Source organism: Colletotrichum gloeosporioides (genome assembly GCF_011800055.1).
Source record: "Colletotrichum gloeosporioides strain Lc1 chromosome Unknown consensus_108, whole genome shotgun sequence".
NCBI classification, from domain to species: domain Eukaryota; kingdom Fungi; phylum Ascomycota; class Sordariomycetes; order Glomerellales; family Glomerellaceae; genus Colletotrichum; species Colletotrichum gloeosporioides.
In genome coordinates, this window is record NW_025544753.1 from 86,612 (window position 1) to 109,993 (window position 23,382).

General features: G+C 52.0%; 3 protein-coding genes across 3 annotated transcripts; 2 read left to right on the forward strand and 1 right to left on the reverse strand.

Moving 5' to 3' along the window:
• Positions 1-2,224: 2,224 nt before the first annotated feature.
• Positions 2,225-5,503, forward strand: GCG54_00011857 (uncharacterized protein; the record flags this gene model as incomplete). The annotated part of the gene is made up of 1 exon (XM_045411747.1): positions 2,225-5,503. One exon carries the CDS (start codon positions 2,225-2,227, stop codon positions 5,501-5,503), a length of 3,279 nt encoding a protein of 1,092 aa, XP_045256930.1.
• A 522-nt stretch (positions 5,504-6,025) lies between these two features.
• GCG54_00011858 (ATP-dependent RNA helicase DHX29) lies at positions 6,026-10,721 on the reverse strand (the record flags this gene model as incomplete). Its single annotated transcript, XM_045411748.1, has 5 exons — positions 6,026-6,268; positions 6,324-6,399; positions 6,455-9,154; positions 9,208-9,922; positions 9,983-10,721. The coding sequence occupies 5 exons, from the start codon at positions 10,719-10,721 to the stop codon at positions 6,026-6,028; spliced, it is 4,473 nt and encodes a 1,490-aa protein (XP_045256931.1).
• Positions 10,722-12,676: 1,955 nt separating this feature from the next.
• GCG54_00011859 (eIF-2-alpha kinase activator GCN1) lies at positions 12,677-22,452 on the forward strand (the record flags this gene model as incomplete). Its single annotated transcript, XM_045411749.1, has 6 exons — positions 12,677-12,818; positions 12,881-20,229; positions 20,284-20,816; positions 21,627-21,896; positions 22,057-22,207; positions 22,297-22,452. The coding sequence occupies 6 exons, from the start codon at positions 12,677-12,679 to the stop codon at positions 22,450-22,452; spliced, it is 8,601 nt and encodes a 2,866-aa protein (XP_045256932.1).
• Positions 22,453-23,382: the final 930 nt, after the last annotated feature.

The window sequence follows — 23,382 nt, forward strand, 5'->3', positions numbered from 1 at the left end:
TTAGTAGTTTAGTTAACTTATAAAAGTGAGTATTATAGTTTACTTTATATTTATTTTATAATAATTTATACTATATAATAAGATTTTAACTTCTAGTTAATCTTAATAAAGTAAATAAATAAATCTTAATATAACTAGTTATAAACTATTAGCTCTATATTATAAAGTTTTATTAGTATTAACTTTAAAAGTTAAATTAATCTTCTTACTTCCTATTAATAACTTTTAAGTTATATAACTTTTAGACTTAGGTATCTTCTTTACTTCTATACTTCTTTAACTTTAACTAATATAATATATCTTAACTATCCTTCTCTAGCTACTTCTATCTCTTATTAGTCTTCTCTATCTCTTATACTATATTAAATTTAATTTATATTTAATACGCTTAATTAATAGCCCTACTTATTAGGTATTAATATAGCTATTATATTTATTAGTATAGATATAAGCGTATTTAGGGGCGTAGTATATACGCCTATATAGTATAAAGTTATAAATAAGCTTATATTATAATAAAAAGTAATAATCTTAAGTATTTATAAGTATTTAATTATATAGATAATAATAAGGGAATAGATATATTATAATAACTCTAGTAGTTATTATTAGTAAGTTATATCTTTTAGTAGGGAAATAAAAAAGGAAATTATCTAAAATATAACTTAATAAACTACTAATTATATAAAGTACTTATATAACTATATATATTATATAATTAATATTATAGTTATAAGTTATAATAAATAGAGTATTTTAATATAAGGGTTAATATTTTAAACTTTATTAGTTTATTTTATATAGAATATTAAAGTAAGTTAAGCATTATTATTATTCTTATATTATTATTATTATTATAAAAGAATNCTTAAATATATACTCTATACCTATAATTCTAGTTTCTTTTCTATTTTATTAAAGATTTTATATTTCTAAATTAACTCTTTTTAAATTTGAATTTTAAAACTGAACTTTTTTTAATAGTAAAGTATTAAACTTCTTAAGCTTTTTAAAATATTTATAACTAGCCTTTTAGTTTTTAGAAAATTACTTTAATATTAAAGTATATATATATTATATAATTTAGCTATTACTATAATAAACTATATAAAATAGAAAAGAAACTAGAATTATAGGTATAGAGTATATATTTAAGGTACGGTATAATAGGTAAAATATGGTTTATGAGGACTGAAATCTATAGAGTAACGCTAGTCCCTCTAACGCTAAAAACGCGCGCGTCTGGACCTACCGTATCGGTCTTAAGGATACGCACCGTGCAAAGCCCGATAACCGCCCAGCCTCAAACACGTAGGTATTCCATCTCGTGAGCCTGTCTGCCCCACGAAATCTGCTAGGTCGGCTCCAATCCTTACTTTGTACAGCTGCAGATGCCGTACGGTACCGCACCGAACGCCCAGATACTGGCACTGGCATCGATAACCCGCCCCATATTTTCAGCCTACAGGGCCGGTGCATCTGCTGAGACGGGAGCCTCGCACTACCTACCTACCTACTGACCTCACCAGGCGCCTGACGAGTTTTTTTTTTTTTAAAAAAAAAAAAAAAAGGAATCAGAGAGAAGGGGGAAAAAAAAGGGCCTGAGGATCGACAAACGGATTGCTTCTTGGGGCCAAGAAGGCTGCCTTCCCAACCTTCACCACCTTTCCACTCACTACCCCAAGCGCCTAAAGGGCTTCTTACTCCTGCAGTTCCGTCAGGTACCTTTCCTCCTTCGACCCCGTCACCTGCCGTGCAGCATCTACCGCGACCGGGCCCTGTGGTGTTTAGGTTGGTCCAAGTATCAACCGCCTTGCGTCCGTACCGCTCTGGCGCAAACCAAATTTCTGCTGGCCACTTTTCCTCCCCGGCATTCCCTTCCCCCTGCGTTACCGCGAATCCATCAACGGTGCATCTGGTAGAATCAACAAGTCAATACCGCATCTGGTATTGCCTCATTGACCCGTCGCATCGCCGTCACCTTCTCCGGAACATTGTCGCCATCGACGGAAACCTTCGGATCATCACTCCGCGTTGCACCCACCCACCCACCGACTCGATCGCGACTCTGTTCGGCACCTGCCCTTCGTCACGCACGCACCTTGCTTCAATTAAGCCCCCAAGCCGACGGGAACCAAGGAAGCAAAAGGCAATAGACAAGTTCAAATTGCCATCGCCGCGTCTCCCATGGTTCGTCTGTTGACGGCCGCCCGATTGCAGCAAGATGGCGACCCTGCCGTTAGGGGAGGACAAATGGGTGGACTACGTCGCTGAGAACAGGAGACACGCCAACGACCTGGAAAAGCGCGTTCACGTAATTGAATTGTTCAAGCTGGCCATCGAGGCAGAGCCCAACAGCGTCAGGGTTTGGCGCGCATACTGCGAATACTTTTGGTCCCTGTACGTTGACAGTCAGACCCCCGAATCCGGATGGACCGACGAGGAACGCCTTATGGGCCGCGAGCTCTTCTCTCTCAACGCCGCCCTCAGCCTTTGGCAGCAAGGTTACGAATCTATCCAGTATCGCATCAACGACAGCCATGAGCTATGGAATCAATGGATCTCTCTTGAACGCGCCATGCTCGCCGGCACACGCACCGCTGAGGGTATCCGGCGCATTACCTTCCTCTATACCGATCGCCTCCAAGTTCCTCACGTCACCCGCGACGATACTGCGCAAGCCTTTTCCGAATTCCTTTCCACCTATAACAAAGCTGCCTGGGAGGAGACCATGCAAGCTGTTACTGCCAAGTCACAGGAGGCCAAGAAGCTCACCGAGGATCGCGACATGTTCGAGCTGAAGCTCAGACAGGCTCACCAAGAGGGAAAGGAAGACGTCCACCGCGCTCTGATGAAAGAATATCTGGAATGGGAATGTAATCAGAGCAAGAGAAGCAACAAACACGCCGAGGCTACTGGTGACCTTTGCAGAGGCCTCTACGCAAGAGCTTTGACGGGTGTTTTCGCTTTTGACGACACCATCTGGAACGAGTACGTTCGGTTTCTCTCCACGTCTGGCACTTACGCCCAGTCGCCTCAGGGCATGGTTGACGTCTTGCGGCGAGCCGTGGACCATTGCCCTTGGTCTGGTACCATTTGGTCCCGGTACATTTTGACTGCGGAAGATGCCAGACTGCCTTTCAACGAGATCGAACAAATCAAGCACAAGGCCACCAGCAATCCCGAGCTTTATAAGAACGGCATGGCCGCTCTCCTTGACATGTATGCTGCGTGGTGCGGTTTCCTCAAACGAAAAGCCATGGATCTTAACGCAACCGACGAGGACGTTGACGTAGCCGACATGGGTTTGCGCGCCGCCCTCGAATTCGTCGACCAAGCCAAGAACCGATATGGCGATAGTTACAGAGGCGATCCCAACTTCCGCTTGGAGCGGATCTACATCCAATATCTGACCGAGAAGAAGCGCAATTTGGATGAGGCGAGAGGCCTCTGGCACAAGCTGGCTGAAAAGCAACTGTATGCCGATAGCTACGACTTTTGGTTGAACTACTACCTCTGGGAAATGATGGTATTTGCTTCCAGTGGCAAGGATCGCAGCCCAACCCCTTCGACGGCTGCGATCGGTCTGCGAGTGCCGTCTGTGGCTACGGCGGTGCTCGGCAGGGCAATTAAGAGAAAGACTCTGGACTGGCCCGAAAGAGTCATTGACGTGTATGTGCAGCATTGCAACGACTACGAGCTGCCTAGCACGGTACGCAACGCTATCGATACCGTTTACGAAACGCGCAAGGAGGTTGCGAAGCGGAGAGAGAGAGAGGCCGCGCAAGCTGCGGAATACTATGCGGCTGCCCAGGCGCAGGAACAACAGGCTGCTCACGCAGCCCAATCGGCAGATGACGATTCGTCGTCTAGCTCCAAGAGAAAGCGAGACGACGAGACTGAGAATGTCGACACGACGGCGAACAAGAGACCCAAGAACGATGCCGCCGAGGCAGAGGCTACGGCGCTGAAGCAGCAGCAGAGCCTGAAGAGAGATCGGGAGAACACGTCGGTTCTGGTTAGCAGACTTCCAAGTGAAACCACAAAAACCAAAATACGGCAGTATTTCAAAGAGTATGGCCACATCGTCGAAGTTACGGATCCCGCTATTGACCCTCAAGACAACACCCAGACCGTCATGGTAGAGTTCAGGACACCGGAGGAGGCGCAATCGGCACTTCTCAGAGACGGGAAGTACTTTGGCACAGCCCAGATCAGCGTCGAGCCTGGCACTGATTTGACGCTGTATGTCACGAACTACCCCCCAACCGCGGACAAAACGTATCTCAGCAAGCTCTTCCAGGACTGCGGCGAAATATTGGGCATCAGAATGCCCAGCCTAAAAGGCAACGTCCGCCGAAGATTCTGTTATGTGACGTTTCGCGACCGAGCCGCCTCTGCCAAAGCGACTGAAATGAATGGCATTCTTCTCGATGGCAAGTTCAAATTGGTGGCGATGTACTCTGATCCCTCGCGGGCGAAGAAGCGTGAAGGCGCTGTTGAAGAGGGTCGTGAACTCCACATCACTGGCCTTGACCCGGCAGCCATCGAGGAGGACATTGGAAAAGTGTTTTCCAAGTATGGTACTGTCAAGCGCACCAACATCCCCAGGAACAAGGGTGGCAAGGCCCACGGGGTGGCTTACGTCGAGATGGAGACCAAGGCGCAGGCTGAGGCTGCTGCGTCCGAGTTGGACAAAGCCAAGCTACGTAACAGTATCATGTCCGTGCAGATTTCGGCACCCAGCAACTTCAAGAGGACAGCAAATGCCTCAAAGGAGGGCGCAACCCCCGCACCAAGCCGGGACAACGAGGGGGACGAGACTATGACGGACGGCAACGGCGACTCACGTCAAGGTGGCCCCAACCGAGCTGACATTGCCTCGCGGACGATTGCCCTCCTCGACATCCCCGACACGGTCAATGACGCACGTATCAAGGAAATTGTTGAGCAAAATGTTGGAGGCTTCAAGAGTCTCGTTTTACAGCCCAGCCACGGCGGTGCTAAGATCGAGTTTGAGGACGCGGCCAGCGCGGGCCGCGCTGCCCTTCAACTTGACGGTTACATCATGGATGGCCGTAGATTGCGAACGGGAACCGTCGAAGAGTTGAGGCAATCCAAGGGGGAGATTCGCACTGACAAGATCGTTTATGGTACAGGGGGAAAGAAGCAGAGCGATAACCCTTCCGCCTTTAAAACCACTGGGGCGACCTTCGTTCCGCCGTCCACGACTGTCAGGCGTCCGGTTCTGGGCAAGGGTGGTGCCAAACGAGGATTGGGATTTCTTCCGAAAGCGGTGGCTGTGGGAGGCGCAGGTGGGAATGGAAAGCCGCAGCAGCAATCTGATACCAAGGTGAACGGTGCTAGTGCAGGAGAGGGAGAGACACGGAAACCGATGAAGAGCAACGCCGACTTCAAGGCAATGATACTGGGATCTAATGCGACCAAAGAAGATGGCGAGAAGAGGAACGGCAACGGGCGGGTTGGGGAAGGCCAGCACTAATATTTACGGCGTCTAACGGAATGGGAATATAACTCTCTTGTTGCATTTGGGCGCTCAGTACTCTCCCTGCCTTGCTCAATCCATGACATAGGGTCCTAGTGCCCGGTGCATACCAGGCATCTGCTGTCTTTAGCTTATACATTGCAGCTACCCACCAAGGGATGGCTAACCCAGAGTGTAATTGTTATGATTCTTGCATTGTATTTTTATGAATTGGTCTTTGAGGTCTATCGGCTGTAACAAGATGCCAATCGTAAGCCTCTGCTTTGAGAAGAAAAGACCTTTATGGCAAGGGTCTTTCTACCTCATGCGTAATTCTCATTCCTTGATCCCACAACACGTTGACAGTGAACAGTATCTAGCTGGCCATGCATCATTTGAGGGCAGATACATGCCAGCACGTTCCAATTCTTGTGCCTCTTCAGCTACCCATCCCATTGAGTAACCTGTTCTGTATCCACAGAGACTTTCTCACCGGCCTAGCGTTGTGGGTTTTCTAGGCACCATCTACCAATGTGCATACTATGCCTTGGTCACGGGCGTGTTACCATTGTTGTCCTTGTTAGCGTCTTGTGAGAACATCTTTTGCCAAATGGCCAGCCAGCGCTCATGTTGGGCAGTTGGCAACTTTCCTGGTTGCTTAAATGAACGTGTTAGGAGCTCCCGAAGCCGTGTGCGCAGGACTTTGATGACGAGCATGGTCTTCCAATCAGGAAGGGCAAATCTACAGCGATTGCCATCCAGGACAAGTACACCAGAAAACATCTACTCAGGTTAGGCTGGCTATAATCACAGGAAGTACTGCAGGGAGGCGACTCACATCAGCTCTTACATCACCACAAAGGAGAGCAATGGCAAAGGGATCAGCTGCTGTGGTTTCATGCGCGTGGTAGACACTGTTTGAACTTGTTAGTCTTTGCTCGACGTATTATTAGGTGAAAGGGGCCCTACCTCTTTGACTGCATTATGTGGTAGTACGACATCCACTTGATCTCATTGTGGCCTTTGTTGACTGAGGATGGATGCAGGCTGATGGATTGATTGTTGCCAACATTTCGCAGACCTCGGCTGCCTGGGTTGTCCCGCACCAGAAGTTTGGGGTAGAAACTCCAGGCAATGACCGCTGTTGTGATAGTGTCGTTTTCGCTGTTGATGTTGACTCTCTGGGGGATATCAAAGAAGTTCTGATGGCGTCGGCCCCGCGAGTTTGCTCCGTACCGCAGTCGGTTCAGTGCCCTTCTCTCATCGTCTGTCAGCTGCAAGAACCCAGAGTCTGCGACCGAAACCAGGAGTTGGCCCTTCAGATCTTCAATATTTGCAAGTGTTTGCTGGCTAAGGAAATTCTTGCGACAGAACTGGAAGTCTTTGCCACCAGACGCACTCGTCGACTGGCAGACTCGCTTCCAGGCAAGGTAGGCGTTATATATGGTCAAGAGATCCGAGTCGCCTCTGCGGAATCCCATTCTTACAATATCTGCCTGCGCCCGCTGGCCAAATGGCGCCGAGAAAGGCGTCTTCGAGGATAGAATAGCCGCTACGGTGATGGCCATGTCCAGGCACTTGAAAATGGCGCCCATGAGGATTAGCTTTCCCAGAAACACGTCGAGAGGAAGTCGCGCGAGCTGGTGACCGAGCGGAGTCAGGTCCTCTGCGGGAGTCAAGGCTCGCACATCAATGAGTGCGTCCACCGCACGGCGGATGTTTTTGGCTGATGGAGGGTCCAGGGCCTCGCTCAGCGTCTCCTCGATGCCGCCGATCTTGCAAATCTTGACGCGGATGGCGAGGTCTTGGAGTGATAGTCGAAGCATTTCTGGTGTTTGCTGGTCGCTCATCACCGAGTCGTGCCTGTGCTTCGTGAAAAGGTGGAAGCAGAGCCCCTCCTGGACACGACCGGCTCTGCCACGTCGCTGCTTGGCGTTCGCTCGGGAGATGAAGGTGTCGATGAGCCGGGAGAGCTGTCTTCTCTCGTCGAATCTCATCTCACGATGCTTGCCGGTATCGATGACGCAGGTAACGTCGGGGATTGTAATGCCAGTTTCAGCGATGTTGGTGGCGAGGACAACCTTGCGGAAACCAGGAGGAGGGACAAGAAAGGCAGCTTCTTGATCCTCGGTTGCAATGGTTGAATGAAGAGGGTAGATCAACCAGTTGGAGGCGAACGAAGGGTCGCCGGATAGGAGGTCGTTCAAAGTTCTAATCTCGGCGATACCGGGCAGGAAAACCAGAATAGCTTTGCTGTACGCTGTATACTCTGTGTCAGATGCTACTTTGGCGATGAGCTGCACGATAAGATCGAAGTCGATCCGGTACTCGTCCATCTGGGCGAGAGTTGACCTTGTCTTTGCGGAATAGGCTGAGAAGTCGGCCCCAGACGTAGACTTGGGCGTGTCGGTCTCAACATCTACCATGTCGTCGTCTAGGTCGATCGTCTTTTCCTGGTTGGTCTGCCCAACCATGTAGCCGGTCGTCTCGATGGCATCCTCCAAGTAGCGGACCTGCACGGGAAATGTTCGCCCTGGCACAGTCAATACTGGTGCTCCACCGAGATATTTGGAAAAGCGCTCCGCGTCGACCGTAGCCGACATCAGAACCACCTTCAAATCCTTTCGCCTCAACAGGAGCTTCTTGAGGATGATCAACAAGAAATCGCTATCGATAGACCTCTCGTGGACTTCATCGAGCACGAGGTGGGTAACCTCTCGCAAGTCATTTGAGCCTTCCAGCATACGCATGACTATGCCAGTGGTCGCATACACCAGGCGTGTCTCTCGAGACGTGTTCGCCTCCAGTCGAATGGAGTAGCCAACCAGGGACCTGTTTGTTCCCACATCACCACGGTTTTCTCCTAGCTCCTCGCTGACGCGCTTGGCCAACGAGATGGCCGAGATACGACGTGGCTCGGTGCAGTAAATCTTGCATGGTTTGCCCTGGGATAGTTGGTGCTCCAGCAGGAACGCTGGCGTCTGCGTACTTTTTCCACAGCCCGTCTCGCCGCAAATGATGACCACTTGCTCTCTGTCGACGGCGTCGGTGACCTGCTGCTTGAAGTTCCACATGGGAAGCTGCATGCGAGACTGGAGCATGGCGTGATATCTGGGGGTGCTGCTCTTCCGAGCCCAGATGTTCTGATAGTACTCTGGACCACCAGAGAGGCGCTTGGCTGCCTCCAGACCAGCTTCGTCCCTGTTGTCATTCCCACTTCTACCAGCGCCCCGGCCCTTGAAAGCACCTTGGATGATGACTCCGTCTTCAAGTTCCTGATCTTGCCTTTGACGCACAAGACTTCTTAGCTCCCGGATGGCGTCTCGGTCCTTGGAGTCTAGGAGGCTCTTCCTGGTATCGGCGAGCTCATCCCATAGCTCACGCCAGACAGCAGGAAGTCTCATGCCAACCTTCTCCTCCTTGGCTGACGTGCCAAAAACGTGAAACAGTGCCCAGGTTGCAATGAAGGCCTCTGACTGCTTCTTGTCCGGTGTGGCAGTTGTTTTCATGCTGAAGTTGAAGCTCGTCGGGTAAGCGATAGTCTCTACGCTATCGTCCTGAGATTGCGGGAGGGAGCCCTGGGGTTTGGCCCAGGACACGGAAACAGAGTGACGGTTGGCAAAAGGTACTTCCGAAATAAGGCGGTACGTAATCTTTACCGAGGCGTCCCTGTAATTCTGTTAGCTTATTATAGCCTTCGAAGCATGTCCCGGAATACACACCTGGCTCTGCAAGCTTCTTCGAGGGCCCTCATGGGGGTGACGCCAGTCCATTTTCCAAAATCCCGGATCGTAATCTTTATACCGTCTGCGCCGTTGACCACGGTACTTGACTTTCCAGTGGCATCGACCTCAGTCACAGGCAAATTGGCAAAAAGATCAGCAAGGGCGCCGTCGCCATCATCGTCGCTGCCTCCCTCCGCGAGAATTTCGGCTGCGATGCGGGTGGCCTCATCGTTGACGTCTCCGTCAGATGACACAGCAGGCTGCTCGGTGTCCGTTCCAGGCTCCCTTGCATCTTCTTCCTGTGCCTTTTGTTTTCTCGCCTCCGCGAGCTCTCTCTCCAGGACGATCTTTTGAGCCTTCCATTGCTGCTCGGCCAGAAACTTGTCAAACAATACGTCCTTTTCAATTCTGTCGAGTTTCGCACGAAGCTTGGCCTTCTTCTCATCGTCCTCGTGCCCGCTGCTCTTGCTGTCCTTCTGCCTCTTTCTTCCTAGCTGGTTCCGTTCAATTTCGAACAGCTTGACTTTTGTTTCGAGGTAGGCAGGTACTAGGTCGTCAGGTTCGATGTCGCTGTCGCACGTCACCACAACCCTCTTCTTCTGAGCCACGTGAGCCCCTTTCTTGGATGCTAGGGCAGGTTTCTGGCGACTGTCGGGCTCCAATACTCCAGGTGTAGTTGCACCCGAAGGCAGAGGGCTTTCAGCAGGCGTGTCTGAAAATTTCTGTTAGCTTGATTTCCATCGAGATTGTGAGCTTTGGGTTCCTCATTCACCCAAAGGCTTGTTGCCATGCCTTCCCCGACCATCGTAGTCAGGTAACTCGTCAGTTGGGCATTCTCTAGCCAGCCAGTCAAGGGCTTCCTCTAGTCCCCATAAACTGTCTTTGGCGATGGGAGGTATATTGGGAGCAATATCCAAGATATAACGCATGACGGACTGGACGCGATCTTCTGGAAAGCCGACACTGCCGAGGGTCTTTTGCAGGGTCCAGAGCTTGATGGTCATGTCTTCCTCCGGCAGCATCTTGCCGCTGGCAGCACTTTCCGTGGACACGCTAGAAGAAGCAAAACGGCTTTCGGCTTGAATGAGGTCCAAGATCTGATCCATAAGCTCTTGGGGCAACCACTTCCTGGAATTGATGGAGTCGGCCTGGCTTCTGAGAAGTCGCCGATCAGTTTCAAGCCGTGTGCGCTGACGCTGAGCATCCCTCTTGGTCTTCTGAGCATATTTGTCAACAAGCAACTGCAATTCATCTTCTTCAAGCTGCTTTTCGTATTCTTCCGGGCTCAAGGTCTTCTGGGCAGACTGGTCACCCGGGGGAGGAGACTGAGATGCAGAAGCATCATCTTGGGCTGCGGCAGCATTGGATGCGGCATTGGCGGCCCGGCCGTTGGCGGCGTTATCGGAGCCCTCAGCGGGCTCGGTCCGAGCCTTGGACGAAGCAACGGAGGTGGTGGCGAAACCTCTAGCTGGGTTGGCAGCGGCCTTCTTCTTTTTCTTGGCGCCAGCCATGGCTGGTCGCGTGGAGGGTAGACTTCAGGATTGAGAATAAAAACTGGATACGCGTTCGATCGGAGTGGATGAGATCCGGGCGACGAAGGGACAGGACAGGCAGATAGGCAAGACGTGTTCCAGGGCAAGTCAGGCCCGGGGCTTTTCCAAAAAGACCCAAGCCGGGCCTAGGTTGGTCGGGAACGACAGAATGAGGAGCCGAGCCGAGAAGCAAGAAGTGAGGACAGGCGTTGGGCAAAATGCCGCTTTTTGCTGTCCACAGAAGAGATGTGCTGGTGGCCTCAGGGAACCACGGCCTGAGCGAATTGGGTCAGTGAGTAAACGAGTAGACGAATTGGTGAGATGAGGCAGATGTTGGGTGGAATGAGGCAGTGGATGACAATGTTTTACTTTTTTTGAGGCAAGTGTGGTAGCCAGGCAAGGACGGTACCTTAACGATCCAAGTGGACACGGAGGCGAGTGTGATGGCCACAAGCTTCAGGTGAAAGGCCTGAAGGCAAGGTGAGGTTTTGTATCCGTAGAGGGCAGAGAGAGGTGTTGTGCGGGCATGAGGGTGAGATGTGTGGTGAGTTGCGATGATGAGGATGAGGGTGCGAGCGTGAGCGTGGCAGAGTGATGTCAGTAGTGGGCTCGGCTGCCAAGGGGAATGAATATTTTTGCTTCTGCGTTTGTGAAGACGGGCTCGATTACCTATGCCAGGTCATGGATGTTGTGCATGTTGGGCGAGAGGCCAAGTAGAAAGTATTTTTGCTGCGGAATGGGGGCGACAGGGTGCCTGTATGGCTGGCTCGAGGCAAGGGACGGAGGATGGACTCGAGACAGGACCTGGACCTCAGCAACCGGCGGGTGGTATTGCCCGGTGTATGAGTCTAACTGGACACTGTGGATGCGATTTTTAGAAGTGGATGTGGATGTGGACGACAAAGTGCTGCTGAATGTGCAATGGTCGTTCAAATTGCGTGTTAGCTACCTCTGGCCCGAAGAATTAGCACTGAGGTAGGAGCAGAGAAAGCCTAAGGTAGAGCGATAGGTCTTTGTCACGTCACCAATCAGCACCTCAGATTTCCTAAGAGGACCTTTTTTTTTTTCTCTCTTCCCTCCCGTTAGGCATTGAGTCACCGGCGAAGCTCGCACCTCGGGCTCTTTTTTTTTTTTTTTTTTTTTTTCCCCCTTTCGCGTTTCCCTTTTCAGGCGGTCAATTGGCCTACTATTCAACCAATCCTCAAACCTGGATCCTCATCCAAGCTACGAAGATATTAGCACAACTTCACCATGAGTTAGACATGATTTATAGACACCTTAAGACTAGGAAAAAATAGAGACATGTGAAGGAGTTCTTCCTTGCACGCCTGCGCTTCGCCATAACTAATTCAGCCCCGCGGTGGAAAAGTTGACCATGACATGACCGCCTTCCCTATCAGGAAGCGCAACCCCGCCAATCTACCTTAAGGGAGGTGAGGGAAGGTACCTACCACCCTAAAGTACCTCCCTACGTAAGGTGCCAGGCCCAGACCACACAACCCTAGAGCCGGATTCTGCCCACACCTGACTTGGGGGGGGGGGGGGGGGGGGGGGGTGTTNGGGGGGGGGGGGGGGGGGGGGGGGGGGGGGGGGGGGGGGGGCGCATTTGTGCTGTGTCCACTGAGTTGGAGCTACCTACGCCGCCAAGACGTGAGGAGCGCGCTGTATTGAGGTGTATCTCAGGCTTTGCCTTGCCTTGCCGTGCGTGCCCACTGCCTCGAGCAGCCTCAACCACACCATCGAAATCTGCCTCGCATTTTGGCACCAACAGCGACAGCACTCAATTTCTTCTCCGTCATTTAACACCACTGCATCTCCCGCCCACCCTCTCTTCTGTCGGTGCCACAAGTTTCCGAAACCTACCTGCTCGCCGACCATATCGCTGGCCGGCTTGCCCCCAATGATATCTTCTGTCCGCTCCCAATCCCGCCGAAATGACTGAAGTCGTCGTCAATGGCTCCGGCTCTGCCTCCGCCCCTCTCGATTTCCCTGCCACGAGAACGGCCCTGACCTCGTCTTCCACCAATGTCAGGATAGCTCAACTGCGAACTGTCGAGGACAAGATATCAAATACAGGTAAACCGCCTCCTCGGCGCCTCCATTGATCCTTCCAGCTGACCCATTGCCATCTGTCGCAGAACTTGACCCGCCATTGGTTTGCAGACTCGTCCAGTTGCTCTTCTGGACACATGCCTTCTACGCCGACCGACCCTCTCGACTCGCCGTACAGAGATGTCTCTCCGCTCTTCTTTCCAAAGGTCTCGACTTTGACGTCCTCTCCGCTTTCGTTGCTGCTTTGCGTGCCGAGTCTCAAAAGCCTGGAATCGCCGCCAGTAATGCCTTCGTTCTCGTCGAGTGGTGCAGCTTGCTCATGCAGCATCTCGCTAAAACTTACAACTGGGACAAGCTGGCTTCTCAGATCCTCCAAAGCTATGTCGACGTTTTGGACAAGTGTCTTCAGCCAGCTGCCAAAGGTGGCATGGCCCATTCCGCCATCGTCGTCACTCGGAGAGGCTTTCGCAAACTCTTCTCTGCCCATGAGAACCCAGACAAGGCTCTCAAGGACGCTGTCCAGCTCCTGACGACCAAGTCGGCACAGCCTTCCATTAAAAATGCCCCGCTACTCGGCGTCATCGCCGGCGTGAGCTCTCGAATCCCCGCAGTCAAGTCGGTTCTAGAGACCCAGAAGTCGCAGTACTTCACCTTTTACACCAGAGAGATCATCGGCTCACGGACTTCTGTTCCCCAGCACATCGCATCTGGGCTCAATGACTTCTTCCTTGATTTTGTAACCCTGGAAGATCTTGCCAAGGAGGTTATTCCGTCTCTGGAAAAGGGATTGCTGCGTGCGCCTGAAATCGTTCTCAGCGATGTCATCATCCCCCTGATTCGCGCTCTCCATAGGGATTTCGACCTTTCGCAGATCCTTTTGGGAAACCTGCTGAAGCCTATCCTCTCCAATGTCAAATCCAGCAATGTCAACACTCGGAACGGCGCTGTTAAGGCCTTCAAGGCACTGGCTGCTGCAAGTCGGGATGATAAGGCCCTGGAGAAGGTCTCGGAAGAGATTGTTGGTCCCGTCAAAGGCGGAAAATTAGCATCCGCAGACCACAGAATTCTTCACTGTGAGATGCTCGAGGCCATTCCTCTCTCCAATACTATTGCGGACAAAATTGCCGCCGCTTTGGCAGTCGTCTCTGCAAAAGAGGGAAACGAGGCTGCTCTTGCCGTCGAGGCTTCTGCTCTGGCTAGATCTACAGGATTCTTGCTTGGAAATGACACAGAAGTTGCCAAACCAGTCGTGGATGCATGCATCAAAGGTATTTCTGACAAGAAGTTTACATCTCGTCGCATTTGGCTACTTCGGGTCGGTGAGATCTTCAACGCTGCTACAAGCTCGGGTGATATTTCCCCTGCCGTCGTCAAGTTTGCTGAGGCTGTCCTACCGAAACTTTTGGACACCTACAATGAGGTGGTTGCTAATCCCCTCGTTGCTGCTCAAAACAACTTAACAGTAGGTGCCTTCATTGTCACCACCCTCACCTCCTGGTCTCAGCAAAGCAATGTGACTGCTACTGTCAAGCTGTTATTGTCAAAGGTTTCTATTGCGAATCAGGTTCTTGCTCTTGAGCCCAAACCTTCCTTCCTGCTCAATCCTCGCATATATGGCAAGATTACTGTCGAGGACGAGCTTATCTGGTTCTCCCGTGCTTTATCGGCCGCGTCAGAGCACTTGAGTGAGGAGACCACCAAATCTGTATCGACTGCCTGGGCAGAGGCCTTCATTTTCGCCATCTCTTCATCCGGGGCAACTCCCAAGGCCAGACAGGTCGCCACGGACAGCTTGTCTCGCGTCTATGCCAGTCGCCCAGCTTTGGTCTCTCAGGCTGTCATACATGGCATCTGGCACTGGATCGACAGCTTAGAGACGGCAGACAAAGACAGTGCAGCAGCATTGTCCAAGACCGAGAACAGCAACCTACATCAAGTTTTGCGCACCATCTGCATCAACCCAAAGAATGTGGAAGAAGGCCAACAAGAAGCTGTGCGAGCAACAATTGATCAACAGCTTTGCTCCCTACTCGTTCTTGCTCGGCAAGACCTCGTTCCTCGCGCCAGTTGGATTGACCTCTGCCTCCGCGTAGAACGGGATCCTGGAGACTTGGCACGCAGGTTTGAAGATAGCCTCATCAAAGAAATCACAGAAAGCACTTCGATCGAGCAAAAGTCCGATGTGGTCAAGAGGGCTGCCTGCAATGCCGCTGCGGAATTGGCTTTTGTTGCCCCAGAAACAATGACCAGCCGTATCGTTCAAATCATACAGCAAGACCTGGAGCCGGAAGAATTGCGAAACGTCGGACCCGTGGAGGCTGCTATCTTCAGAACCCCCGAGGGCACCGCCTTCGTGGACGTCCTCGCAAAGAAGGCCCAGACAGCTGTTCCCGATAAGAATAACAAAGACTACGACATCCTCAAGTGGGAGGCGGAACTCAGGGCCCAGCTGGATCAGAAAAAGGGGCAGCAAAAGAAGCTCACAGCAGATGAGACGGCCAAGGTGAAGGCTCAACTGCAGAAGGAGGCAGAAATCCGCAAATCAGTTCGCCAACTCGAAGCCCGGTTGTTGCGCGGTATTGGCATCGTTCAAAGCCTCGCTACTGGTCCACCCACTGAAGCCAGCCACTGGATGGGCCCGGCAGTAAAGGCCCTCCTAGACGTAATCGATGCTGGGTCCAATCTTCTCACCGGGGACGCTGCGTCTCTGGCTTACCTGGCCTGCTCTGAGCGAACAACCAGCCGTCTTGGTCCGATGAAACCTTTTGTTGGAGTTGCGACGCTGCGCGCCCGGGGCGTCACTTCGCTACCCGAAGATTACAAACAGGAGCCTGTAGATGAGCTCGTCACCAGAGTACTCTACCGTTTGCGATTTGCTGGTGAGCAACGACCCTTCGATACTGTCTCGCTCGTCTACGCTCTATCGCTGGTCTTCACCGTCCTGGAAAGCGGAGGTTTCGGCCCATCGGCTGATGACCGTGACGCTCAGCTTGTCCTCGCCATTGAATTCCTTTCTTTCCACACCATCACCTGCGAGGACCCTGCAACTCCTCGTATCCAGGTCCTGTCTTCCCTCATATCTTCCATGCAACAGTACACGCAGCATTACAAGATTCTCAAAGACTGTTTTGCTGATATGTGCCGTTGCGTTGCACCCAACATGACCCCGGAAGAGATTGCGGTGCTGGCTAAGGGAACTATCGCGCCTCAAATAAGCGTCCGGACTACGGTATTGCAGGCAATTAGTGCAGAAGTCGACATGAGCGATCTTGACTTCTCCGACGAAATCTGGCTAGCATGCCATGATGATGTGGAAGAGAATGTCGAGCTTGGTCGGGAGATCTGGGAGGAAAGCGACTTCAGCCTGTCCCCTGAAGTTCCTGCCAACATGCTACCCTACCTGTACAGCATTGATGGTCAACTGAGGAGGGCAGCTGCTCGCTCACTTGCGGAGGCCTGTAATTCACACAAAGCTACCCTCGAGTCGATCTTGGATGCTCTCAAATCTTCGTATATTGAGCTCGCGAAACCACGAGTCCCCGAGCTGGATGCCTACGGCATGCCCAAGAAGACCAATCTCGCCGACCCCTGGGAATCACGTCACGGTATAGGATCCGCTTTCAAGGAGCTTGCGCCACACATGGACAAACAACAACTGGACCCATACTTCGAATTTCTCATTGAAAGGGGGCCACTGGGCGACCAGAACGCGAACGTCCGTAGTGAGATGCTCGACGCAGCCATCCGCGCCATTGACATTCATGGCAAGGGCATGGTTGAGAAATTGATGAAGGTGTTTGAGCGCACCTTGGAAGGCCCAGATAAGAACACGGAGGCTTCTGACCGTGTCAATGAAGCTGTTATCATCATGTACGGTGCCCTTGCTCGGCATTTGAAACCGGGAGACTCAAAGCTCCCCGTCGTCATCGAACGACTCCTGTCAACCCTCAGCACGCCATCGGAGACCGTTCAATACGCCATTGCGGAATGCTTGCCGCCTCTGGTGCAGGCTTATGGCGACAAATCGTCGAAGTACTTTCAGCAGGTCCTTGAAACGTTGCTGACTTCCAAGAAGTACGCCGAGCAACGCGGCGCAGCATACGGTCTGGCCGGCCTGGTCCAGGGTCGTGGAATTTCATCTCTGAAGGAACAGCGCATAATGATGACGCTGAGAGGAGCCATCGAGAACAAGAAGGAGGCAAATCAAAGAGAAGCTGCCCTCCTCGCGTACGAGCTGCTCTCCACTATTCTCGGTCGCCTTTTCGAGCCCTATGTCATTCAGATCGTACCCCAGCTTCTCACTGGATTTGGCGATGCAAACGCCAACGTTCGCGACTCTTGTCTGGCTGCAGCCAAGGCATGCTTTGGCCAGCTCAGCTCCTATGGTGTGAAGAAGATCCTGCCTACTCTTCTGGATGGCTTAGATGACCAGCAATGGCGTAGTAAGAAGGGTGCCTGCGACCTGCTGGGGGCTATGGCCTACCTTGACCCCCACCAGCTAGCCCAAAGTCTTCCCGATATCATCCCTCCTCTCACAGGAGTTCTCAATGACAGTCATAAGGAAGTCCGTTCCGCAGCCAATAAAAGCTTGAAGAGATTCGGCGAGGTTATCAACAATCCCGAGATCAAGAGCCTCGTCGACATTCTCCTGAAGGCGCTCAGTGACCCGACAAAGTACACTGACGAGGCTCTGGATTCTTTGATTAAGGTCCAGTTTGTTCACTACCTTGACGCCCCTTCTCTTGCCCTGGTTACAAGAATTCTTCAACGCGGCCTTGGCGACCGTTCCAACACCAAACGCAAGGCTGCACAAGTCATTGGCAGTCTTGCCCATCTTACGGAGCGAAAGGATTTGGTCTCTCATTTGCCAGTCCTTGTTGCAGGACTTAAGCTTGCTATCGTCGATCCGGTGCCGACTACCCGTGCTACGGCTTCCCGAGCGCTGGGTTCTCTAGTTGAGAAGCTGGGTGAAGATGCTCTGCCGGATCTTATTCCTGGCCTTATGCAAACCCTCAAGGCAGACAATGGTGCTGGCGATCGTCTCGGCTCTGCCCAGGCTCTCAGCGAGGTTCTCGCCGGCTTGGGTACTACCAGATTGGAAGAGACACTACCTACCATCTTGCAGAACGTCGAGTCATCGAAATCTGCTGTTCGCGAAGGATTCATGTCCCTCTTCATTTTCCTTCCCGTCTGCTTCGGCAACAGTTTTGCAAACTACTTGGGCAAAATTATTCCTCCCATTTTGTCAGGTCTTGCCGATGATGTCGAGTCAATTCGTGAGACCGCTCTTCGGGCCGGCCGTCTGCTCGTCAAGAACTTCGCCGTACGTGCCGTCGACCTACTTCTTCCTGAGCTTGAACGTGGCTTGGCCGACGATAGTTACCGCATTCGTCTCAGCTCCGTCGAGCTCGTTGGTGACCTGCTCTTCAACCTTACAGGCATCAGTGGCAAGACTGAGGATGATGAGGAGGATGAGGAGAGTGCCAAGGAGGCTGGCGCTTCCCTCCGCGAGGCACTCGGAGAGGAGAAGAGAAACAAGATCCTTTCTGCTCTCTACGTGTGCCGATGCGATACGGCTAACGCTGTCCGTTCCGCCGCAATCAGCGTCTGGAAGGCCTTGGTGTCCAGCCCCCGTATCCTCAAGGAACTTGTGCCAACTCTTACCCAGCTCATTATCCGCCGCCTTGGAAGCTCTAACATGGAGCACAAGGTTATTGCTAGTAATGCTCTCGGCGAATTGATTCGCAAGGCGGGCGATGGCGTCCTGTCTACTTTACTGCCAACTCTGGACGAGGGCCTCCAGACATCGACGGACACAGATGCAAAACAAGGTATCTGTCTTGCCCTCAAGGAGCTTATCTCTTCAGCGTCTGAAGAGGCTCTGGAAGATCACGAAAAGACACTTATCTCCGTTGTCAGGACGGCCCTCACCGATTCAGATGGAGATGTCAGAGAAGCCGCCGCAGAGGCCTTCGACTCCCTGCAGCAGATCCTGGGGAAGAAGGCTGTGGATCAAGTTCTTCCCTACCTGCTCAACCTGCTGCGCTCCGAGGAAAACGCCGACAACGCATTGCAGGCGCTGCTTACCCTGCTTACAGAAACCACCCGTTCCAATATCATTCTCCCGAACCTCATCCCTACCCTCATCACTCCTCCCATCTCAGCATTCAACGCCAAGGCTCTTGCTTCTCTGTCTCGGGTCGCTGGTGCTGCCATGAACCGCCGTCTGCCGAACATTATCAACTCTTTGATGGACAACATTATCAACTGCCAAGACGAAGCTTTGAGAGAAGACCTCGAAAACTCTTTTGACACAGTGATCTTGTCCATTGACGAGTACGATGGTTTGAACACTGTAATGAACGTCCTGCTTCAGCTTACCAAGCACGACGATCATCGCAGACGTGCTACTACCACACGTCATTTGGCCAAGTTCTTCGCGTCTGCCGATGTGGACTACTCACGTTACAACCAAGATATTGTACGGTCCCTCCTCATCTCGTTCGATGACAGAGACCAAAATGTGCTCAAGGGAGCTTGGGCCGCGCTCAGCGAGTTCACCAAGAAACTCAGGAAAGAAGAAATGGAGAGTCTCGTCACCTCAACCCGACAGGCTCTTCAACAGGTTGGCGTTGCTGGCGCCAACTTGCCAGGCTTTGAGCTTCCAAAGGGCATCAACGCCATCCTACCGATATTCTTGCAGGGTCTCATGAACGGCACCCCAGAGCAAAGGACACAGGCAGCTCTGGCCATTTCTGACATTGTGGACCGGACCAGCGAAGCTTCCCTGAAGCCGTTTGTCACGCAGATCACGGGCCCCCTGATTCGTGTCGTATCTGAGAGATCTACAGATGTCAAATCTGCGATTCTGTTGACCCTAAATAACCTTTTGGAGAAGATGCCTACAGCGCTGAAGCCATTCTTGCCCCAGCTACAACGTACATTTGCCAAGTCGCTCGCAGACACTTCCAGCGAGGTTCTCCGAGCTCGCGCAGCCAAGGCTCTGGGTACGCTCATCAAATACACGCCACGAATCGATCCACTCATTGCCGAACTGGTGACTGGATCCAAGACTGCGGACCCCGGCGTCAGAACCGCCATGCTCAGCGCGCTCTACGAAGTCATCAGCAAGGCCGGTGCCAATATGGGCGAGACCTCGCGCGCTGCTGTCCTGGGTCTCATTGATATGGATACTGATGAGAGAGATGATGCGATGACAATCACCAATGCCAAGCTGCTCGGAGCACTCATTAAGAACGTGCCCGAGGAGGCTGCCAACGGGCTGCTGAAGAACCGGGTGGTTACCAGTCACTGGAGTCACTCTTCGGCTCTCGCCCTCAACGCGGTGTTGGTTGAATCACCGCAGAGCCTCCTGGAAAGCCCCTTGGCGGACGAATTGCCCGATCTTCTTTGCCAGGGCATGTCGAGCAAACACGTAAGTAAATGGTGCTTGCAGTACGGTCACAAAATACTAACGCAAGCTATGCAGGCGTACATCGCGGACAACGTCATCCTGGCCACTGGTAAATACCTATTGTCAGACTCGGTCAAGACTTTTGATTCGAACAAGAAGATCTTTGAGGCCCTGGCAAACATCATCCAGCCAGGTGGTTCCGTGGACTCTCGGCGGTTGGCATTGGTTATCGTTCGGACAATGAGCCGTACCAACATGGACATGGTTCGCCCGCACGTGGGGTTGCTTGCTGGCCCTGTGTTTGCCAGCGTTAGAGACCCGGTCATTCCCGTCAAGCTGGCCGCGGAAGCCGCTTTCGTTGCTCTCTTCAACGTTGCGGACGACGAAAACAAGGTCTTTGACAAGTTTGTGGATGGTGCAAACCTGCCACCCAACACCAAGAGGAGCATGCAGGACTACTTCAAACGTGTCACCCTGAGGCTCGGAGCGCAAGTACGGGAAAGGAGGGAAGCAGAGGGAGGCCAGGGAGGCCTAGGTCTGTCCAATGACGAGGTTGAAGATGAAAAGGAGATATGGAGTGTGGGCAAGGTTGACGTTGGCGAGGATGTGTTTGGCAAATAGGCAGGTTGAGCATACAGGATGGATGTTAAATGTGGAAAAGTCACAATTCACTTATGCCAAGACAGCTACTTGCAATTCTGTGAGTGAAAGGTGTGCGCAAAGCGCGGTGCGAAGATGAGGTATGGAAGAATTGTGCAGGATTCCTGAGTTGGCCCAAGTAAGGTATCAGTACCTTGAAGAAGAGAACATCGATCCTCCACGCCCTATTATCTGAGATAAGGGTACCTATGTGGGTAGATAAGGCTGTTGTTGGCACTACAAAAAGATGTCGCCGTCCACCCCAGCCAAGCACAGTCTCCAGTGTTGCGAGGTGAGAGCGGTTATAGCACAGTGCGGTACGTACCTGCATTTTGGTGTGTTGACGCATCACGTGATGGCATGATTCATTCAGAGCCCTCGCTTAATCCTGAGTAGCTGGCTCAGTGGCCCCACTCGAATCCGCACCGCTTTCTGACTTTCCTCCAGAGAAATATTCGAGTGTCAACCCCTCTCAATTTTCCAACACCTCGACTCCCCCGGTAGGTACGACCATCGACTAGGACAACATTCAAGATGTAAGTTATCACGACCGCACCCAGCAACGCCCTGCAACACCGATTCCAATGAGATTCCCGTCGTCCTGTGTCCTGGCAACGCCAATCTCCGGCCGTTGTGGCTTCGGGGATTGGCGGAGTCGAAACGAACCGAACACACGACGACCGGCACTTGGATGGAATTGAAGGAGGATGAACACCTTTTCCTCCCACAATGTCATGATGTATCGGGGACAAGGGCTGATTGCGACTGCTTCTCTCCAGGGTCAACTTGCGAACTCAGAAGCGCCTCGCCGCGTCGGTCATCGGCTGCGGTGAGCGCAAGATCTGGCTCGACCCCAACGAGGTCAGCGAGATCTCCAACGCCAACTCCCGCCAGACCGTCCGCAAGCTCATCGCCGATGGCCTCATCATCCGCAAGCCTGTCACCATGCACTCGAGATCCCGTGCTCGTGAGCTGAACCTTGCCCGCCGCATCGGTCGCCACCGTGGCTTCGGTAAGCGCAAGGGTACCGCCGAGGCCCGTATGCCCAGGTTCGTCGACACCAATGCTCCCGGCAAGCGATCTGTGGGATAGCCTGTAGTGAAGAAGTTTCTCGCCACACGATGTTTGTCCTGGCGAGGAGACTCTCGTCTCAGCTACACCACGGCTGCATGCCCTTACGTGGAGATTCTGTGCTGACTCTCGATGAAGCCAAGTCCTCTGGATGCGCCGCCTCCGTGTTCTCCGCCGTCTCCTCGTCAAGTACCGTGCCTCCGGCAAGATCGACAAGCACCTCTACCACGAGCTCTACCACGCCAGCAAGGGTAACACCTTCAAGCACAAGCGTGCTCTCGTGGAGCACGTAAGTTACAACACCCGGACCCTTCAGAAACGGGAACAGAGTTTTGTGTGGACGGAAGTGATGTATGCTAATATCTTTGTTTGCAATAGATTCACCGTGCCAAGGCCGAGAAGGCCCGCGAGAAGGCTCTCAAGGACGAGATGGATGCCAAGCGTGCGAAGACCAAGGCCGCCCGCGAGCGCAAGCAGGAGAGAGCGGCGGCGAAGAGGAACGCTCTGATGGGTGAGGAGGAGGAGACCAAGTAGACGACTACATCTCGATCTCGGTCCTTAGGCGGCTGCATTCGGAGTCATCGGGTTGGGTCTTCTTTTTTTACGTCCTACTGGTCCTAATGTCGCAGCAGGGCTTTGGCATGTAGCATTGAAAAATGGAAATCGATGACATGGCAAAAAATCGGGCATGAAAAATGAGCAGCAGCAATCTTTACACGGTTATAAACTTTCAACTTCTTTTGTGATTCCCACATGGTTGTGCGTATTTGGTGAATGTTGAGGTTCCCTGATGGGCCAATCTCTACGCATAAAGCGAAATCTCGATATTCTTGTGTTCGGCGGATCGGGTTCAGTCGAGGGTCCGAATGATACGATCCGTCATACGGCGTTGGCCCATCTCTACCTTAGGTACCTATACGGCAGCGGTATATGGGGCAATCTTGCGTAGGCAGCTCTGGGCAGTATGCCGAACCAGCATCAAGGTTATCCACGGACGCGAGGCACAAAATCAGCCGTTGGGAACGTTGATGGAAAATTCCACATCGTATTCAGCTTTGATCAGCAAGCAATAGGAATAGCCACAATGCAGCAGTACGTTGTCGAAAACATGGTTTCCCTGTGGACAATCTACTCAATGCACTTGGACTACCTGACAGCTTACAACACATACGCAGCATGTTTGAATTTAAAGCCCTGAGCACACTTGTGCGTCGGGGAGAGGATGGCCGACCGGCGCAATGAAAAGACTATGAAGAAAGAAGCACAACCACGGATTGGATCAGATTATTTCAAATTGTCCCTGAAAAGGTGGTGATGGTGCCAGGACATTTCATCATGCACCCGCCGAAGCGGAAGAGCTGATGTGTGAAGAAAGCGTGCTCGTCATCTCCAATTTAGTTGTGTAAAGAAGAGAAGAAGGAAAAGATTAAAATTTTCGGCCGCGATGCCGCGTAAAAAGGGCAG